Consider the following 16029-nt stretch of genomic DNA (forward strand, 5'->3'; position numbering starts at 1 on the left):
AGGTTGAGAGAAACAACCCCCCACAACTGCCAGCCTAAGGCTACCCGTTCTCTTACACTTGAACTTTTGATCAGGTAACTCTCCGTGTTAAAAACGGTATTATTCCTTTATCCTTCGACACAATGCTCTTCCAAGGAATAATTTTAATTATTATCCACCTTTGTGAAGCGTAGCTGAAGTGAATAAAATAAGATTAATGTACCTCATGCTTAATAATATTTATATAAATCTATTTACTCTCCCATATATTAATATATTCAAATATTCACTATATCTTTGTGCCTTTGACTATATATATATATATATATATACATATATATATATATATATGTGTGTGTGTGTCTGTGCCTTTGACTTTACATTAGTTTTACAGTAGCTATACACCAGCTATACATTTTACAGTAGTTAGTGTAAAGGAGAAAAATCCATTAATTACGTCCTCACTCTTAATTCACCTACTTTTTAAAATAAGATGCTTAATTTTGAACATATTCCTATATTTCATTAAAAATAAGAATGTATTTTTTTATTAAATCCCTAATTCTAACATTTCAATGCACGAGGACAAGCCTGCCAATCTTTCAAGTACTTACAATCAAGAAATGAAAATTTACTCAGCCAAGAAAATGCAAACATAAATAAAAATGCTAAAACTTTCCTGTTCTAACTATCATTTATCACTCAGTCTTTTGTAATAATGTACACTTTTTAAATGCCGTATATAAAACTGGAAACCTCCAGAATATAGACTTGGTATCTACCATGTATTTTTGAAATACACGAGCAACTGGAAGATAAGAGAAGTAGGGAAAGGTACAACGCGAAGAAAAGGTGTAGCTTTTTAACCTTATCTTCCCAACATTTTGACAAGTTTCCAATGGCATTCTCCCAAATATTCCTTCCTTTTATTTTTTCCCTTCCTTTTAATTTTTGAAAGTGAGGCTGAAAAATTTGTTCAGTTTTAAATTTAAAAAGCTAAACTACATTATCTTATTTGAATGGAGATTTAAAAACTGCCAAATTTGAAAGCTGCATAAGTGTTGCTCTTTTACTGTAGATGACATATTCTCTGTCAACTTCCTCTGTTTCTTCATGAGTCACACCATACTTTATTGTATAAACAAATAAAACATTATAAAGAGTATTTCCAAAATATTTTTAAAGCCAGCAATCCCACACTCACTTTAAAAGAGTGGAAGGAAAAACAACTCTTTCGCATTATCTGTGGCTGTTCTGCTTCATTCAAGATCATTATTAAGCCCTTGAAAATAAAGAAGAGTTACTGTCTGCACCGTGACATAGCCAGTGTTCCTCTCTGCAAACAGCACCACTTATTTACAAATAACAACAGACACAGAGATAACAGCTTGTTCCTTTCAGCTTATGAAATGCTCCATTCCATATGAAAGACTATACTTGAGGATACAGTGAAGCCCCTGGTCATAATTATGGATCCTTCCAAAAACAGATTATCATTTCGTTGTTTGTTTAATTTAAGGCAATGTGACTGGAACCAACACAAATAAATTACATAAAAGAAAATAGAAGAATCATCCCTGAGGCGGATTCCAACTGCACTGGTAGGTAGCGTCCTGTGCACAATTCCAGATCTGAATGCAGACTGTGTACAGGATAAACTTGTCTTCCAGCACCAGTTGCCAGCACTGTTTTCTCCCTTCCTTTAAAAGTTCCTTCATCTCAGGGTGCCTCTGTGGCTCAGTCGGTTAAGCGTCCGACTTCGGCTCAGGTCATGATCTCACGGTCTGTGAGTTTGAGCCCCGCGTCAGGCTCTGTGCTGACAGCTCAGAGCCTGGAGCCTGCTTCAGATTCTGTGTCTCCCTCTCTCTCTGACCCTCCCCTGTTCATGTTCTGTCTCTCTCTGTCTCAAAAATAAATAAACATTAAAAAAAAAATTATAAAAATAAAAAAAAAATTTTCCTTCATCTCACAATAATGTGGGTGCCCACTACATCCATACACGCAAGCAATCATTCCCATCGGTCACACCCAAAGGGTTGCTTCAATACCAGGCTTCCATGGGATTCTATAAAAGCTATGAGAGAAGGGACCATACTACAGTCTTTTATAACCCAGAATACCCCTTAAAAAGCAGGTTAACATTGTTGGAGTAGGAGACATAAATGAAATATTTGAAAATCAAAATATCAAAAACAGCAAATCTACTTACATTATTTGAGAAGTGAATTGATTTCCCCATTAAATTCCTCTCAAGCAGCCAGTTTTCCCAATAAAGTGTGTTGGCTTCTTTCTTCTTAGAAAAATAAAGACTTTGAATTGTTTTCAGATATTCTGATGGCACAGAAACTAGATAGTAGGCATTTTACTTACTGATAAAGTCACCTGCTCGATTATGGTACAGTAGATGTGATTTCTCAAACTGCTTTTAGTATGTATGTTTAAGCTTGTTTTTATGGACATAATCCTAAAGCTACTTACTCTATTTATTAAATTAAAAGCAGTTATTCTTCTTATAAAAGAATGTATTCCAGTAAAGTTAGCCTTTAGGCAAATTTATTCTAAATTTGTTTTGCCTTCTCATGATTCTTAAATAAAACTTGACATTCCACAAAGGGCGAAAACAACCACTTATAACAAGTTATATTTAAGAAAGCGCCTACCATTTTCATTTTTACAATTAATATTTAAGTAAGCAGCAAAACTCAAGGGCACCTGGGTGGCTCAGTCAGTTAAGCATCCAACTTTGGCTCAGGTCATGATCTCACAGTTCGTGAGTTTGAGCCCCACATCAGGCTTGGTGCTGATAGCCCAGAGCCTGGAGCCTCCTTCGGATTCTGTGTAGCCATCTCTCCCCCTCCCCAGCAAAACTCAACCTATTGAATATAACAAAATTTATTAAACAGAAAAATTTTTCAATGTAGATAAATTACCTGACACTATGGTAGATAGAGACGATCCCATGTATTTCTACTTCTTATTTGTCACCAAACTTTTAGCATTATCACCACAATTTTTCAACAGCCTGAACCCATTTTAAAAGTAAACAATTCAGGTGTTGTATTTTTCCCAATCATTTGAACCTAATATATTCTGTCTCTTTTTTTTTTTTTTTTCAAGTAATCTCCACACCCAACATAGGGCTTGAACACATAGGGCTTGAATAACATCTTAAAATTTGACATATCACAGTTTCCCTAAGAAAATCACTAATTCATCATGAACTACATTTTAACTCCACTTAAATTTTATCCTGATTCATTGTATTTATGTTATTTAATGAACATAGTTTTAAAAATTAATCAGCTTTGTGATTTAGTTATGCATGTAAACAAAGCACAAATTATTTAAATTGACAATAATATACATAAAGGAAAAGGAATACTAACAAAAGTCTATTTTGCTTTGAACAAAAGCAATAAATTTGTTTGAAAAGTAGTATAATCTAGATATTTTCATTCTAATCATATACAGTTAAGCTAATGTTTTATAAAAGGAAAAATAAATTAAGCTATTTTATTGTAGTAATAAGGGGTTTTATGGAGATGATGACTAAAATAAGGGAAAGATCATCTATTTTCCAATGTGCCTTGTAATTTTATAACCCATTAATTTTATTTCTGAACATACTGTTTGAATTAAGGTTGAGTTCTGGTCTTAGCTGATCCTTAAATATCCAATTAATATTTCCTATTTTACTGTTTATCAGACTTGTCTGCACTTTGACATATCACACTGGTGTTCTTATGAAAACCACATGAGGTAGCCAGGGGAAAAACTTAGACAAATATTTCTTCAAATCATATTTTTAAAAATAAATCTATAATTTCCCAGTTAAAAGCAATGAGATTTTATGTTACAGAATACTAAAATCTAATAATTATGTCCATTCATACTGCAGTAAAACCATAGGTCAGAATACTGAGGGACCTGGAAGGACCCACAAAGGGCACATATTTCACTAATATAACAGTTTTCCCAGTCCAACTCAGTATTTATGTCCTGATTGACCTCAGAAATAATGACCTTTTTCTGAGGGTTAAAAGAAGTTAAAACTTCATTTTGTTCCAGAATGATGGTATGCAAAGGTAAGAAAACCTAGCCCAAGTTTACCAGGATAATGGTAATAGGAAGATTGCATAACAAGACTTCTCCTTAGTTTCAGAAATCAAGATACATTTACCTTGAAAAGCAGCAGCATTTCGCGATATTAGAAACTTTAATGTGGAGCTGGATGATTGAAGAACTTCCTGCATATCTTGGCGAGCTGCAGTCTGGTATCTCTCCTCCATCTTCCTGGTGCAACAGGTAGGTTTTTTGGATATGCAAACCTGTAGATCAGGTCCTGGAACAGATGTAATATTTTTCAGAATAATCACCTGTTTATTTGATTACCATTACATGTCACATGTCAGGCATTAATGATCAGAAGGGGCTCATGTACTATGTGAGAAATTGATTTACTAGAGCAGTTGCTGTTAAAAAAAAAAATGTATGTATTGTCCATGAAGCCAACCATGAAACAAAATGTTGTAAACTATTAACTCTTGGCTCAAATATTTTATTAACATTTTGATCAAATATTAAATATGTCTATTCAATTAACTAATTACTATTACCTGACAAATACATTATATAACAGGAAACAAATTAACTGTTACATGTAAGTACAGAGCTACATCAGGAAACTTTTATTTTTGCTTATTTTGTTAATTCAGCCAAAAGTATTTGATCTAAATACGTTAATCAGAAGTGTATGGGCTAGAGGCGCCTAGGTAGCTCAATTGGTTAAGCGTCTGATTTTGGCTCAGGTCACGATCTCATGGTTTGTGGGTCTGAACTCACAGTTCACAGGTTTGGATTCTCTGTCTCTCTCTCTTTGCCCCAACCCGGCTTGCTCTCTCTCTCTCTCAAAAATAAACAATAAAAATAAACATTAAAAAAAAAAAGGATGTGGGCTAAAACAATTATTTTTTTCCTGAGGAAATAAAATCAAAGTTTGTACATCAAATAAAGGTGAAAAACCTTCACCTGATTTCTCAACTCAGCATTACACTTGCGATTCTTATGGAAGAAGTGGTTATCAGCAATAACAGTATAATGGGGGACTGAGATTCTCCATGGCCCAAACCCACCATCCAAATTTCTACTCATTCCCTAAGTTTACTAGAGACAATTCCTACCATTAAAAGTACATTTAGTTTTACAACCATATTCAGAAAACTTCCAGGAAGATGCAGATTACATGGAATGTGAAGTTATTACACAGATGTAATAGTTGTAGTTAGAAAAATGCCAATAGAATTAACAACTCTTATCCCAGGTGAGCTAAAACCTCATTCTATACCAGAATAATATGCAAATACAAAAAAAAAGTATTTTTATAGCCAAGTTTACCAGTACAATGATAACAGGCAAAACATGTAACAAGACAGGGGAGGCACCTTTATACACAGCAGACGTGCTAGAGAACAAAGAGGTAAAGGGGCATGGATAGTGCCTATCGAGGAGAACAGTGATGGGACATCATGGTTTGGGCCCTAGAGCATCCCAAGGCTAGCCAGGTTTTATGTAAAGCTCAGCAGAATTTTCTTTTCATGGCCTCATAGAATACATTATTTCCTTATCTTAGGGTAGGAAAAACAGTTGTGGCCTTATTGGTGACGGGGAAGTTTCACAGCACACATGTCAGCTCTTCAGTGACCAACTCTACATCAGCAAATATAAAATACCCATGTGTGCACATACGCGCGCCATACAGACACTGTCAAACCCCTCCTTTTTCACACAGAGTAGACCTCAGGCCTCACATCTCCAAAAGTTGGTTCTGGGTAAGATCAAAACATGTGAAATCGGCCAATACAGGACACCAAAATTTGTAATAATTTTGGCTTTAGTTTGTTTACATTAGACAAATAAAAAATGACAACATTTGAGCATTTCTCAAAGGCAAAAAAGCATAAAATATTGATGTGTGTCACAGTAGGTAATATTTTGGCAACTGTTTTTCATTTTTCTTGGCTAAAAGTATACAAAAGCAAATTCTACTTAAAGACTAATTGAAAGAAAAAGCTGTCTTCCCAGCTTCATTCCTAAATGGAAGGACTGGGGAATTAAGAGTTCAGAGAAGAATAGAGATTGGAGGAAAGAACAAATAAATAAACATGAAAGTATATAAACATATTTAGTATGGTAAGGACTGCTAGGGAATAACAATAGTAACAACAATAACAACAACAATAATAGATCTTTGCAAATGTCTCTCCAGAATTCAAACACCAAGGTCCTTTGCTAGACCACCTTCTTAAACATAGCTTATGAAGGCACCAAGTTGTGACCACTCCAACCTCCCTCTCACTCCAGCCTCATCTCAAGTAACGCTGCCCACTGTACCCTTCCCTTCACACATGGGCCTATTTCAGCCCTTCATGTTCACCAAGTGCCCTCTTGCCTCAGGGCCACTTTCTCCATGCTCAGCTCTCTGGAAGGGATGCTCTCATCCTACATGTGCTCACCCACACATATGGAAAACACACACCTCCTCCTAATTCATTGCCATCTATTTTTCTTTACACGTGAACTCAGCCTTCCCGCAAGAACCTCCCTTAGCCTCCCAGACAGCTCTTGTCTTTATTATATGCTCTTGAAGTGTACCATTCCTCTCCATTGCACTTATCATGGTGCAATGTTATATTCCTTCATGTGATGACTAATTAATTCCTTCATCTGACTGTAAAGCTCCACATGAGGGAATTTTTGCTCATTGTTATATCCCAGTTGACCAGTACAGCGCCTAAAAAAGCATAGAGACTCCATTTTTATTCACCAAACCTATAGTTGAGGATCTAATGTGAATAAACATCATCTTATTGAATCCTCACATTAACCATATGATGTAGAGACCATTACTACCACATTTTACATATGAGGAAATGGAGACATGAAGAGGATTTGAAAACTGCCCGATATCACATACCTATGTCACACACTACAAAACGGTGGAGCTGGTGATCGAAAACAGGCAAAGTGATTCCCAAAGTATCTTCTTCACCATCACTCTACTGAGAGGAAAGCTGTAGCCTTAAATCTATAAATGGTTTGTCAACAGATATGACTGGCCATTTTTGATTCTTCTTCTTGAAAGAAGTCATCTGTTTGGTAAGTTACCAAATTTTAGGTCAGGAACCATCCAAGGAATTTTATTCAAAAAACAAAATAGGCTTGGGGAGCCTAGGTGGCTCAGTCAATTAGGTGTGCAACTCTGGATTTCAGCTCAGGTCATGATCTCAGGGTTGTGGGATTGAGCACCACATCCAGCCCCACATCTTTGGATTCTCTCTCTCTCTTTTTTTCTCTCTGCCCATCCCCTGCTCGCATTCTCACATATTCTCTCTCTCTCTCTCTCTCTCTCTCTCAAAATAAATGAGCATTAAAAAAGTCATCTAAAATATGAAGTTATAAAGATGCCATTTGCATTTTCGCCCAATTTTAAATGGTGGAAATTACAGTTAGAAAGGTACTGCAAATGGCCTTGACTGTTGTCCTAAACATAACAAGGGAGAGAGACTATCTCCTATCTCACAGCTCTGAATAAGCATGGACAGCAATTTAGAACACTTAAGAGCAAATACATTCTTCACGCTGATGAGCATCTGCACTGATTAATCCAGACTTTCATTCAGAATCTTGGTGGATGATAATGACAACAACATAACACTAAACTCCAATGCAAAGCAGGACTATAATTCAAAGATCTAGTTATGTTTAACCAGCACAACATTTTCCTCAGTATCCAGAGTTGGGGTGGCGGTGGAGGGGGAAAGAGTCCACAAGAAACTAGTTCCCATGCTTCCTGTATCAGCCCAAAAGACAGAGGAGATGAACCAAACACCCTCAGGGGAAGGACCACACCTTACATTTTGCTCACAGTATAAGCCCAGAGGTCATAATAAGCTGTATGTTGATAAAACGCCCAACATGGGAGGCTGCGGTTCTCCCACTGTAAACAGAACAAACATTATAAGAAAGCAAAGCCAGACGGAACCCAAGCAGATACCATGTAGGTACCAAGACTCATTTTTAGCATATTTCAAAGCCTGGTTTCAAAGAACATGGCATAACTGAGGATGCTATGAAACAGCAAGAGAGCACAGTCAAGGCTCAGAGGCAGCAGTCATGTTTCCGAATGGCAAAATCAAGCTCTGCAAGAATTAAATTACTAAAAGCAAATGAAATTAAAAATAAAACAGCAGGCTCCTTGCTGAAGGATATTCAACCAGAATTTCAGGGGCTTTTCCTGATCTCTCACCCAGAAGCAGCAGGATTGGTGACTATGACTTCCTTTCTGTTTTCCTGAATGAGAAACTGTTAGAGCCATCTCCCTGCTTCTGGATGGTTTTTTCAAATGTGTTAAAATAGGAGCATTGGGAGTCATCCTGGAAAGATGGCAGCCGTGAAGGCATAGTTTTCACTATCTCCAAATCCCCACATAAACCAGATGGAACAACTAGAAAATAAATCCAAGAAATATAACAAAAGTAGATGATAGAGAATTCCCACAATTTCAAAATATAAACAGGGGGTTAGGGGGTGGAAATCAGCAACAGCCACAGATTTTCCCATTATCAGAGTCTGGGCAGTGGGGAGAAGCACTGAGGACAGGACAACCCCCAAACAGCCAACAGAATTTGCCAGAAAGTACAGTGGGCCAATTTGAGAACAGCAGCAGAAACAGGGACGCTTTTGCCCTCTCGATTACCAGGTGTGTGCAAACGACCTACGATAGAAGGGAGTGAATGATCAGGAGCTATCCGAACCTGTGAACTCTTAAAACAGATCAAGCAGCCTCTTTTCCAGGATAGAACTCCACACAGAAAAAGTTCTGGAAGTGGAATCAAAATTTAACAGAATAGGGATCCAAGAAGCACAGATAAAGAAGGTCTAGACCAATGTGAGAATGGAACTAAAGCCAAGGAATTTCAGAAAAGCAGCACCCATAATTTTAAATGCTACACAGAAACGGAAGAAGTTCTGTAAAGCTAGAAAAGCTTTTCTGAAGCCAGCCTTAACCTAAATGTCCAGGAAAACAATACTCCCTTCCTATAGAATGAGCAACAAAAAATACTGCAATCAAATCTCACACAGAGTTGTTATGATAAAAAAGAGAGTAAGGAACAGAAAAATCACCCACAGACAAAGAAAGCATGCTAGAAAGATATGCCCCTAAAAAGAAAAACAAAAGATAAAAGATAATGAAATAAAACATGGAAGAATAACACAAAGCAGTATCAGAAAACCTGACAGATGCAGTGCCCATACTCGGTACAGAACAAAAGATGAAAGAACAAGTTCTGAAATGAAGACTAAACCAGAAGGAACACGGGAGCCAGTCACACAAAGGTAATGCCCTACGGGAAAGAAAATGAAAAATAAGAAATTTTCAAAAATCAAAATGAATGGATAGATTTGAAAGACAGCAATAACAAACACTCTCGTAATATCAGTTCCCAAAGAAAAAAACAGGAAAAATGCTAAAAACTACATTTCATGTTACGCTACAACTGTGAAGGGCACAGATAAAACAAATAATTAGGGAATATTCAAATTCTACTGTCTAATTCTACCCTGTATTTTCAAAATTGAGAATTTTTTTTTAGTGTGGAGGCATAAAGAAGAAGTAAAGTAAGTCTGTAATCTTGAATTTGAATTGAAGTATCAACATGAAATCATGAAAAACTTTACCTCTGAAAGTACATATTTCCTAGCTTCCCTGAAAAGGCCTAGAAACAATGACCAACTGAGTGGCAAAGGGCATCCCTTGTGCCCAGATTATCATCTTGAAATACTACTTTTCACAAGAAGAAATCAGTGCTTCTTAAAGAAATGCCTCATCCTAAGTCAAGAGCAGGCAAAAACAAGATGACAAACTAGCCAAAGCACCCTGTCCACCACATAGTGAAGAAGCTACCAAATAATTAGCGGGGTCTCATCAAAAGGATTCAGGAGCTAGGTTAGGGCACTAGGGCTGTCATAAAATACAACAGACGGGTCAGTTAAACAACAGAAATTTATTTGCTCACAGTTCTGAAGACTGGAAGTCCAAGATCAAGGTGCTGACAAGCTAGGTATCTCCTGAGATCTCCTTGTCTTGCATATAGCCACCTTCTCCCTATGTCCTTGCATGACCTTCTCTTTGTGCATTTGTACCCCCAGTACCTTTCTCTCTTCTTATAAGGACACAATTCATATCGGATAGGACCCATCCTCATGACCTCATTTAACCTTCCTTCCTTCCTTTGCCGTATCTCTAAATAGAGCCATATTGGGTGCTAGGGCTTCAACTTATAAATTTGAAGTGGGGGGCTGGTAGGAAATAATTTAGTCTAACACAGCAGCCAATTTCAAAAGGTTTCTACTGGTTAAACCTGGAACAACCTAAGCCTCAATAATAATAATAATTGTAATGAAGGGTGCCTGGGTCGCTCAGTCTGTTGGGCGTCTGACTTCGGCTCAGGTCATGATCTCACGGTTCATGAGTTTGAGCCCTGCATCGGGCTCTGTGCTGACAGCTCGGAGCCTGGAGCCTGATTTGGATTCTGTGTCTCCCTCTCTCTCTGTTCCTCCCTGCTCACACTCTGTCTCTCTCTCTTTCTCTCTCAAAAATAAAGATTAAAAAATTATTTTAATAAAAAAATAATAATTGTAATGAGCTACAATTAATCAAATATGCTTAAACCCAAGGGTTTTCTCTATCTGTGCTTTATTTTGTAATTAAAAAAAATAGTTTTAGGATAGAACTGCTTGTTGATTACATACGTTCTCTTTTTGTTTCAATCATTTACTCTCCCCCAGTCAACTTACAGGATTTTTATACTTGTAGCACAAACCAGCTTTATTGATGGCTTACATAGAAAAGAGCCCTTGGTACCAAGACCCTGAGATCAAGATATATTTCAGGATCACCAGAGTGGATATTACATGTCATAAAATACCAAATGCTCACCACACGAAAACAGGACCTTGGAATTGAGAGTAGGAGGAGTACACTGGTAAACTTGCTCCTCCTATCTTTTCTGAGATTGTCTTCTTGCCGTAAATTCAGAAAGTTATAGGAGTTTGTAAAATGTTATATGGTGAGAGGGTTTCTGACTGAGTCAAATGTATTCCTTCACCCAGCTAGAATAAAAAATACTTAGGTCCATGAATCCAGCAAGAATCATGACAATGGCATTGGATCTGCTGAACACTGGCCAGCATCTGTTCCCTCTCCTGGAAATTTCTTCTCAGTTCAACCTCTTGCTCACTCACATACATGCTATCCAAATGAGACTGATACACATAGACACATATCTACACATATATAATGATGAGTCTAGACTGGTTAAAACATAGCATCCTATCCTGTCAGCACAGTGATTGATTCAGAAATAGACAGCCAGTCACAAGAAAGAAATGCAAAAAGATATTTGCCGAGGCATCTAGGAAAGCAAAGCTTTCTTGCTTTGGCTGGAACTGAATTTAATGGCGCAGGGACGAAGGGCTTGCAGATGCCACAGTCACTTCCCGGCTCGGAGTCAAGCCTGGATCTACCACAGCCTCTTCTGTCACCTGCCATATAACGAGATCCGGCCAATACAACAGCAGTAATAGTGCGCAGGGTTACAGCAGGCTAAACATGCCACTCTCTTTTATGCTTTATTCCAGAACTTCAAAAGGACTTGCTATTAAATGGAGGGTCAAATAACACCTGTTTAGTGCCTGTTCCAGTTTCCTGCTCTGTGGTAATAACTTTTATGTACAAGAAACAATAAGAAAGATTCCACTGCAGTGTGGCAGTGCTGCCAATGGAGAACGGCCATTAACTCTGGACAAAATACAACAACCAATGACCTGAAAGCTCTGGAGAGTGAACAAAAGAAGAAAGATTCTGGAAGGGAGTCAATATTTAGAAGAAGGGAAATGCCATAGGGTTAGTTTCCTATCTCTGTGGCTTTTAGTCTGAAGGCATCCCATCTATAAAGTGACTACCAATTTAAAAAAAAACTCAGTCTTTTTAGGAATTAAGCACAAGATGATAGATATCGAGGAAATCACTGCTGGTAGAAACAGCGAGGAAGGGAGAAACACCAGGAAGGAGGGGGCCAGAGAGAAGGAACCCCAATTGCTCCATGCACACTCTGCCCAAATCTCTGGCTAATCCCGACACTACACCTCACGTGGCCAAGGCAGACTGTAAGTAGTCCAGCTACTGGCAAAATAAAGAAAAGGAACTAAACTAAAATTGCAATAGCTTCTCAAGAGATACAACTGACAGTTTGAGCCCAACCAGAGTAATCTTCTCTGAAGACAAAGACATTAACATCCTTTGGAGGAGTATCATAGAATCCAGAGATACCAATAGCATAACATTCACAGTGTCCAGGGGACAATCTAAAATAACTGGACATATGAAGAATCTGTATTACGGTGACCCATTGTCAAGAGATAAGGCAATAATTCAGACCAACATGAGATGATCCAGATGTTAGAATAAACAGGGAAGGGCTCTAAAGAGCTATTATAACTCTGTTCAATGAAGTAAAAGGAACATGTGCTCTGAAAATTATAGAATAAGAAATCTTATGAGAGAAAAAGAAACTGCAAAGAAAAACAAAATGCAAATTCTGTAACTGAAAAATACAACATATGAAATAAAAATTTCACTGGGTGGGCTTGATAGCTAAATAGAGATGACAGAGGAGAGTCAGAGGACATTAAGAGACCAATAGAAAGTATCCAATGTGAAGAAGAGCTAAAACTTGAAAATACAGAGAGACAAACAGACATAAATAGTGCCTCAGAGAGCTGTGGGAGAGTATCAGAAAATGTAACATATAAGATTAGAGTCCCAGAAGGCAAAAAGATAAAATGCTCCATGAAATAATAACTTTAAATTTCCCAAATTGGTAAGAACCACAAATTAAGAGATTTTAAAAGCTCACTGAACCCCAAGCAAAATAAATACAAAGAAAATCATGCCTAAGCACATTATAGTCAAACTACTGAAAGTCAAATATAAAAAGAAAAGGAAAGAAGCCCTGTATGTGAACAAAGGGGAGAAAGATAGGAGATGAGGTAGGTTCACACAATGCCTTCTAGATCACACTTAGGAGGGATTTTCACAATGAAGAAAGGAAGTAGGGGGGAAACATGATTTGATTTTGTTCTTACAAGTGCACCTAATTGCTATTTTGACCATCAGTATTTCTGTATTGCAGATGAGAGTTAAGACTGGGTAGAAGTAATGAGAAGTGGTTAGATCAGACATACATTGAAGGCGGAAGATAACTTGGATGTCTTCGGTGGGATCTGACAGGTGAGAAAGAAACAGGAATTACAGATAAGCCTTAGTATTTGGGCCTGGATGCATCCGTGGTACTGGTCATAGAAACGGAGAACGCACAGGGTGTGCAGGTTTGCAAGGAGCCTTGGCAAGAGATCCACACTGAAACTGTAAGTTTGGGAGTTTGACACACAAATGGTACTAAATAATGAGGGTTTCAATAAGACCAACTAAGGGAAGAGTTTTGTTTATTAAATTTAGAACGTTTCTCAACCTTAGGCCAGAACATTGGGGTTGTTGGGGAGTTTTTTTGCTTTGGGGGGTTCTTCTGTTTTGCTTTGTTTTCTTTGTGAGAGAGCTGCCCTGTGTGTGGTAGGATAGGAGCATTTCTGAATTCCACCCACTGGATGTCAGAGGCACCCTCCCCAGTTGTGACCCCAGACATTGCTAAATATACCCCTTGGGCATAATCAATGGTCTCTGGGTGAGAAGCACTGGCCGAAGACAAATGTTGGCGATAAAGAAGCATATTTTTTCCTATATATGAAATATATTGTCAAATTGGTTTCCATACAACACCCAGTGCTCATCCCAAAAGGTGCCCTCCTCAATGCCCATCACCCACCCTCCCCTCCCTCCCACCCCCTATCAACCCTCAGTTTGTTCTGTTTTTAAGAGTCTCTTATGCTTTGGCTCTCTCCCACTCTAACCTCTTTTTTTTTTCCTTCCCCTCCCTCATGGGTTCCTGTTAAGTTTCTCAGGATCCACATAAGAGTGAAAACATATGGTATCTGTCTTTCTCTGTATGGCTTATTTCACTTAGCATCACACTCTCCAGTTCCATCCACGTTGCTACAAAGGGCCATATTTCATTCTTTCTCATTGCCACGTAGTACTCCATTGTGTATATAAACCACAATTTCTTTATCCATTCATCAGTTGATGGACATTTAGGCTCTTTCCACAATTTGGTTATTGTTGAGAGTGCTGCTATAAACATTGGGGTACAAGTGCCCCTATGCATCAGTACTCCTGTATCCCTTGGGTAAATTCCTCACAGTGCTACTGCTGGTTCATAGGGTAGGTCTATTTTTAATTTTTTGAGGAACGTCCACACTGTTTTCCAGAACGGCTGCACCAATTTGCATTCCCACCAACAGTGCAAGAGGGTTCCCGTTTCTCCACATCCTCTCCAGCATCTATAGTCTCCTGATTTGTTCATTTTGGCCACTCTGACTGGCGTGAGGTGATATCTAAGTGTGGTTTTGATGGAATACTACGTGGCAATGAGAAAGAATGAAATATGGCCTTTTGTAGCAACGTGGATGGAACTGGAGAGTGTGATGCTAAGTGAAATAAGCCATACAGAGAAAGACAGATACCATATGGTTTCACTCTTATGTGGATCCTGAGAAACGTAACAGAAACCCATGGGGGAGGGGAAGGGAAAAAAAAAAAAAAAGAGGTTAGAGTGGGAGAGAGCCAAAGCATAAGAGACTGTTAAAAACTGAGAACAAACTGAGGGTTGATGGGGGGTGGGAGGGAGGGCAGGGTGGGTGATGGGTATTGAGGAGGGCACCTTTTGGGATGAGCACTGGGTGTTGTAAGGAAACCAATTTGACAGTAAATTTCATATATTAAAAAATAAATAAATAAATAAATAAATAAATAAGTGTGGTTTTGATCTGTATTTCCCTGATGAGGAGCGACGTTGAGCATCTTTTCATGTGCCATCCGGATGTCTTCTTTAGAGAAGTGTCTATTCATGTTTTCTGCCCATTTCTTCACTGGATTATTTGTTTTTCGGGTGTGGAGTTTGGTGAGCTCTTTATAGATTTTGGATACCAGCCCTTTGTCCGATATGTCATTTGCAAATATCTTTTCCCATTCCGTTGGTTGCCTTTTAGTTTTGTTGATCGTTTCCTTTGCTGTGCAGAAGCTTTTTATCTTCATGAGGTCCCAGTAGTTCATTTTTGCTTTTAATTCCCTTGCCTTTGGGGATGTGTCAAGTAAGAAATTGCTACAACTGAGATCAGAGAGGTCTTTTCCTGATTTCTCCTCTAGGGTTTTGATGGTTTCCTGTCTCACCTTCAGGTCCTTTATCCATTTTGAGTTTATTTTTGTGAATGGTGTGAGAAAGTGGTCTAGTTTCAATCTTCTCTATGTTGCTGTCCAGTTCTCCCAGCACCATGTGTTAAAGAGACTGTCTTTTTTCCATTGGATGTTCTTTCCTGCTTTGTCAAAGATTAGTTGGCCATACGTTTGTGGGTCTAGTTCTGTGGTTTCTATTCTATTCCATTGGTCTATGTGTTTGTTTTTGTGCCAATACCATGCTGTCTTGATGATTACAGCTTTGTAGTAGAGGCTAAAGTCTGGGATTGTGATGCCTCCTGCTTTGGTCTTCTTCAAAATTACTTTGGCTATTTGGGGCCTTTTGTGGTTCCATATGAATTTTAGGATTGCTTGTTCTAGCTTCGAGAAGAATGCTGCTGCAATTTTGATTGGGATTGCATTGAATGTGTAGATAGCTTTGGGTAGTATTGACATTTTGACAATATTTATTCTTCCAATCCATGAGCACGGAATGTTTTTCCATTTCTTTATATCTTCTTCAATTTCCTCCATAAGCTTTCTATAGTTTTCAGCATACAGATCTTTTACATCTTTGGTTAGATTTATTCCTAGGTATTTTATGCCTCTTGGTGCAACTGTGAATGGGATCAGTTTCTTTA

At 38.1% G+C, this 16029-nt stretch overlaps 1 protein-coding gene across 1 annotated transcript in view; it reads right to left on the reverse strand.

The window, feature by feature from the left end:
• The window catches only part of GPC5 (glypican 5), a 678338-nt gene that overhangs the window by 631829 nt on the left and 30480 nt on the right, over positions 1-16029 (reverse strand). Inside the window, exon 2 of the mRNA XM_058682009.1 lies at positions 4160-4321. Within this exon, the coding sequence (XP_058537992.1) occupies positions 4160-4321 (162 nt within the window). The remainder of the gene's footprint in view (positions 1-4159; positions 4322-16029) is intronic.

The sequence above is a fragment of the Neofelis nebulosa genome, chromosome 1, assembly GCF_028018385.1.
Source record: "Neofelis nebulosa isolate mNeoNeb1 chromosome 1, mNeoNeb1.pri, whole genome shotgun sequence".
NCBI lineage: Eukaryota > Metazoa > Chordata > Mammalia > Carnivora > Felidae > Neofelis > Neofelis nebulosa.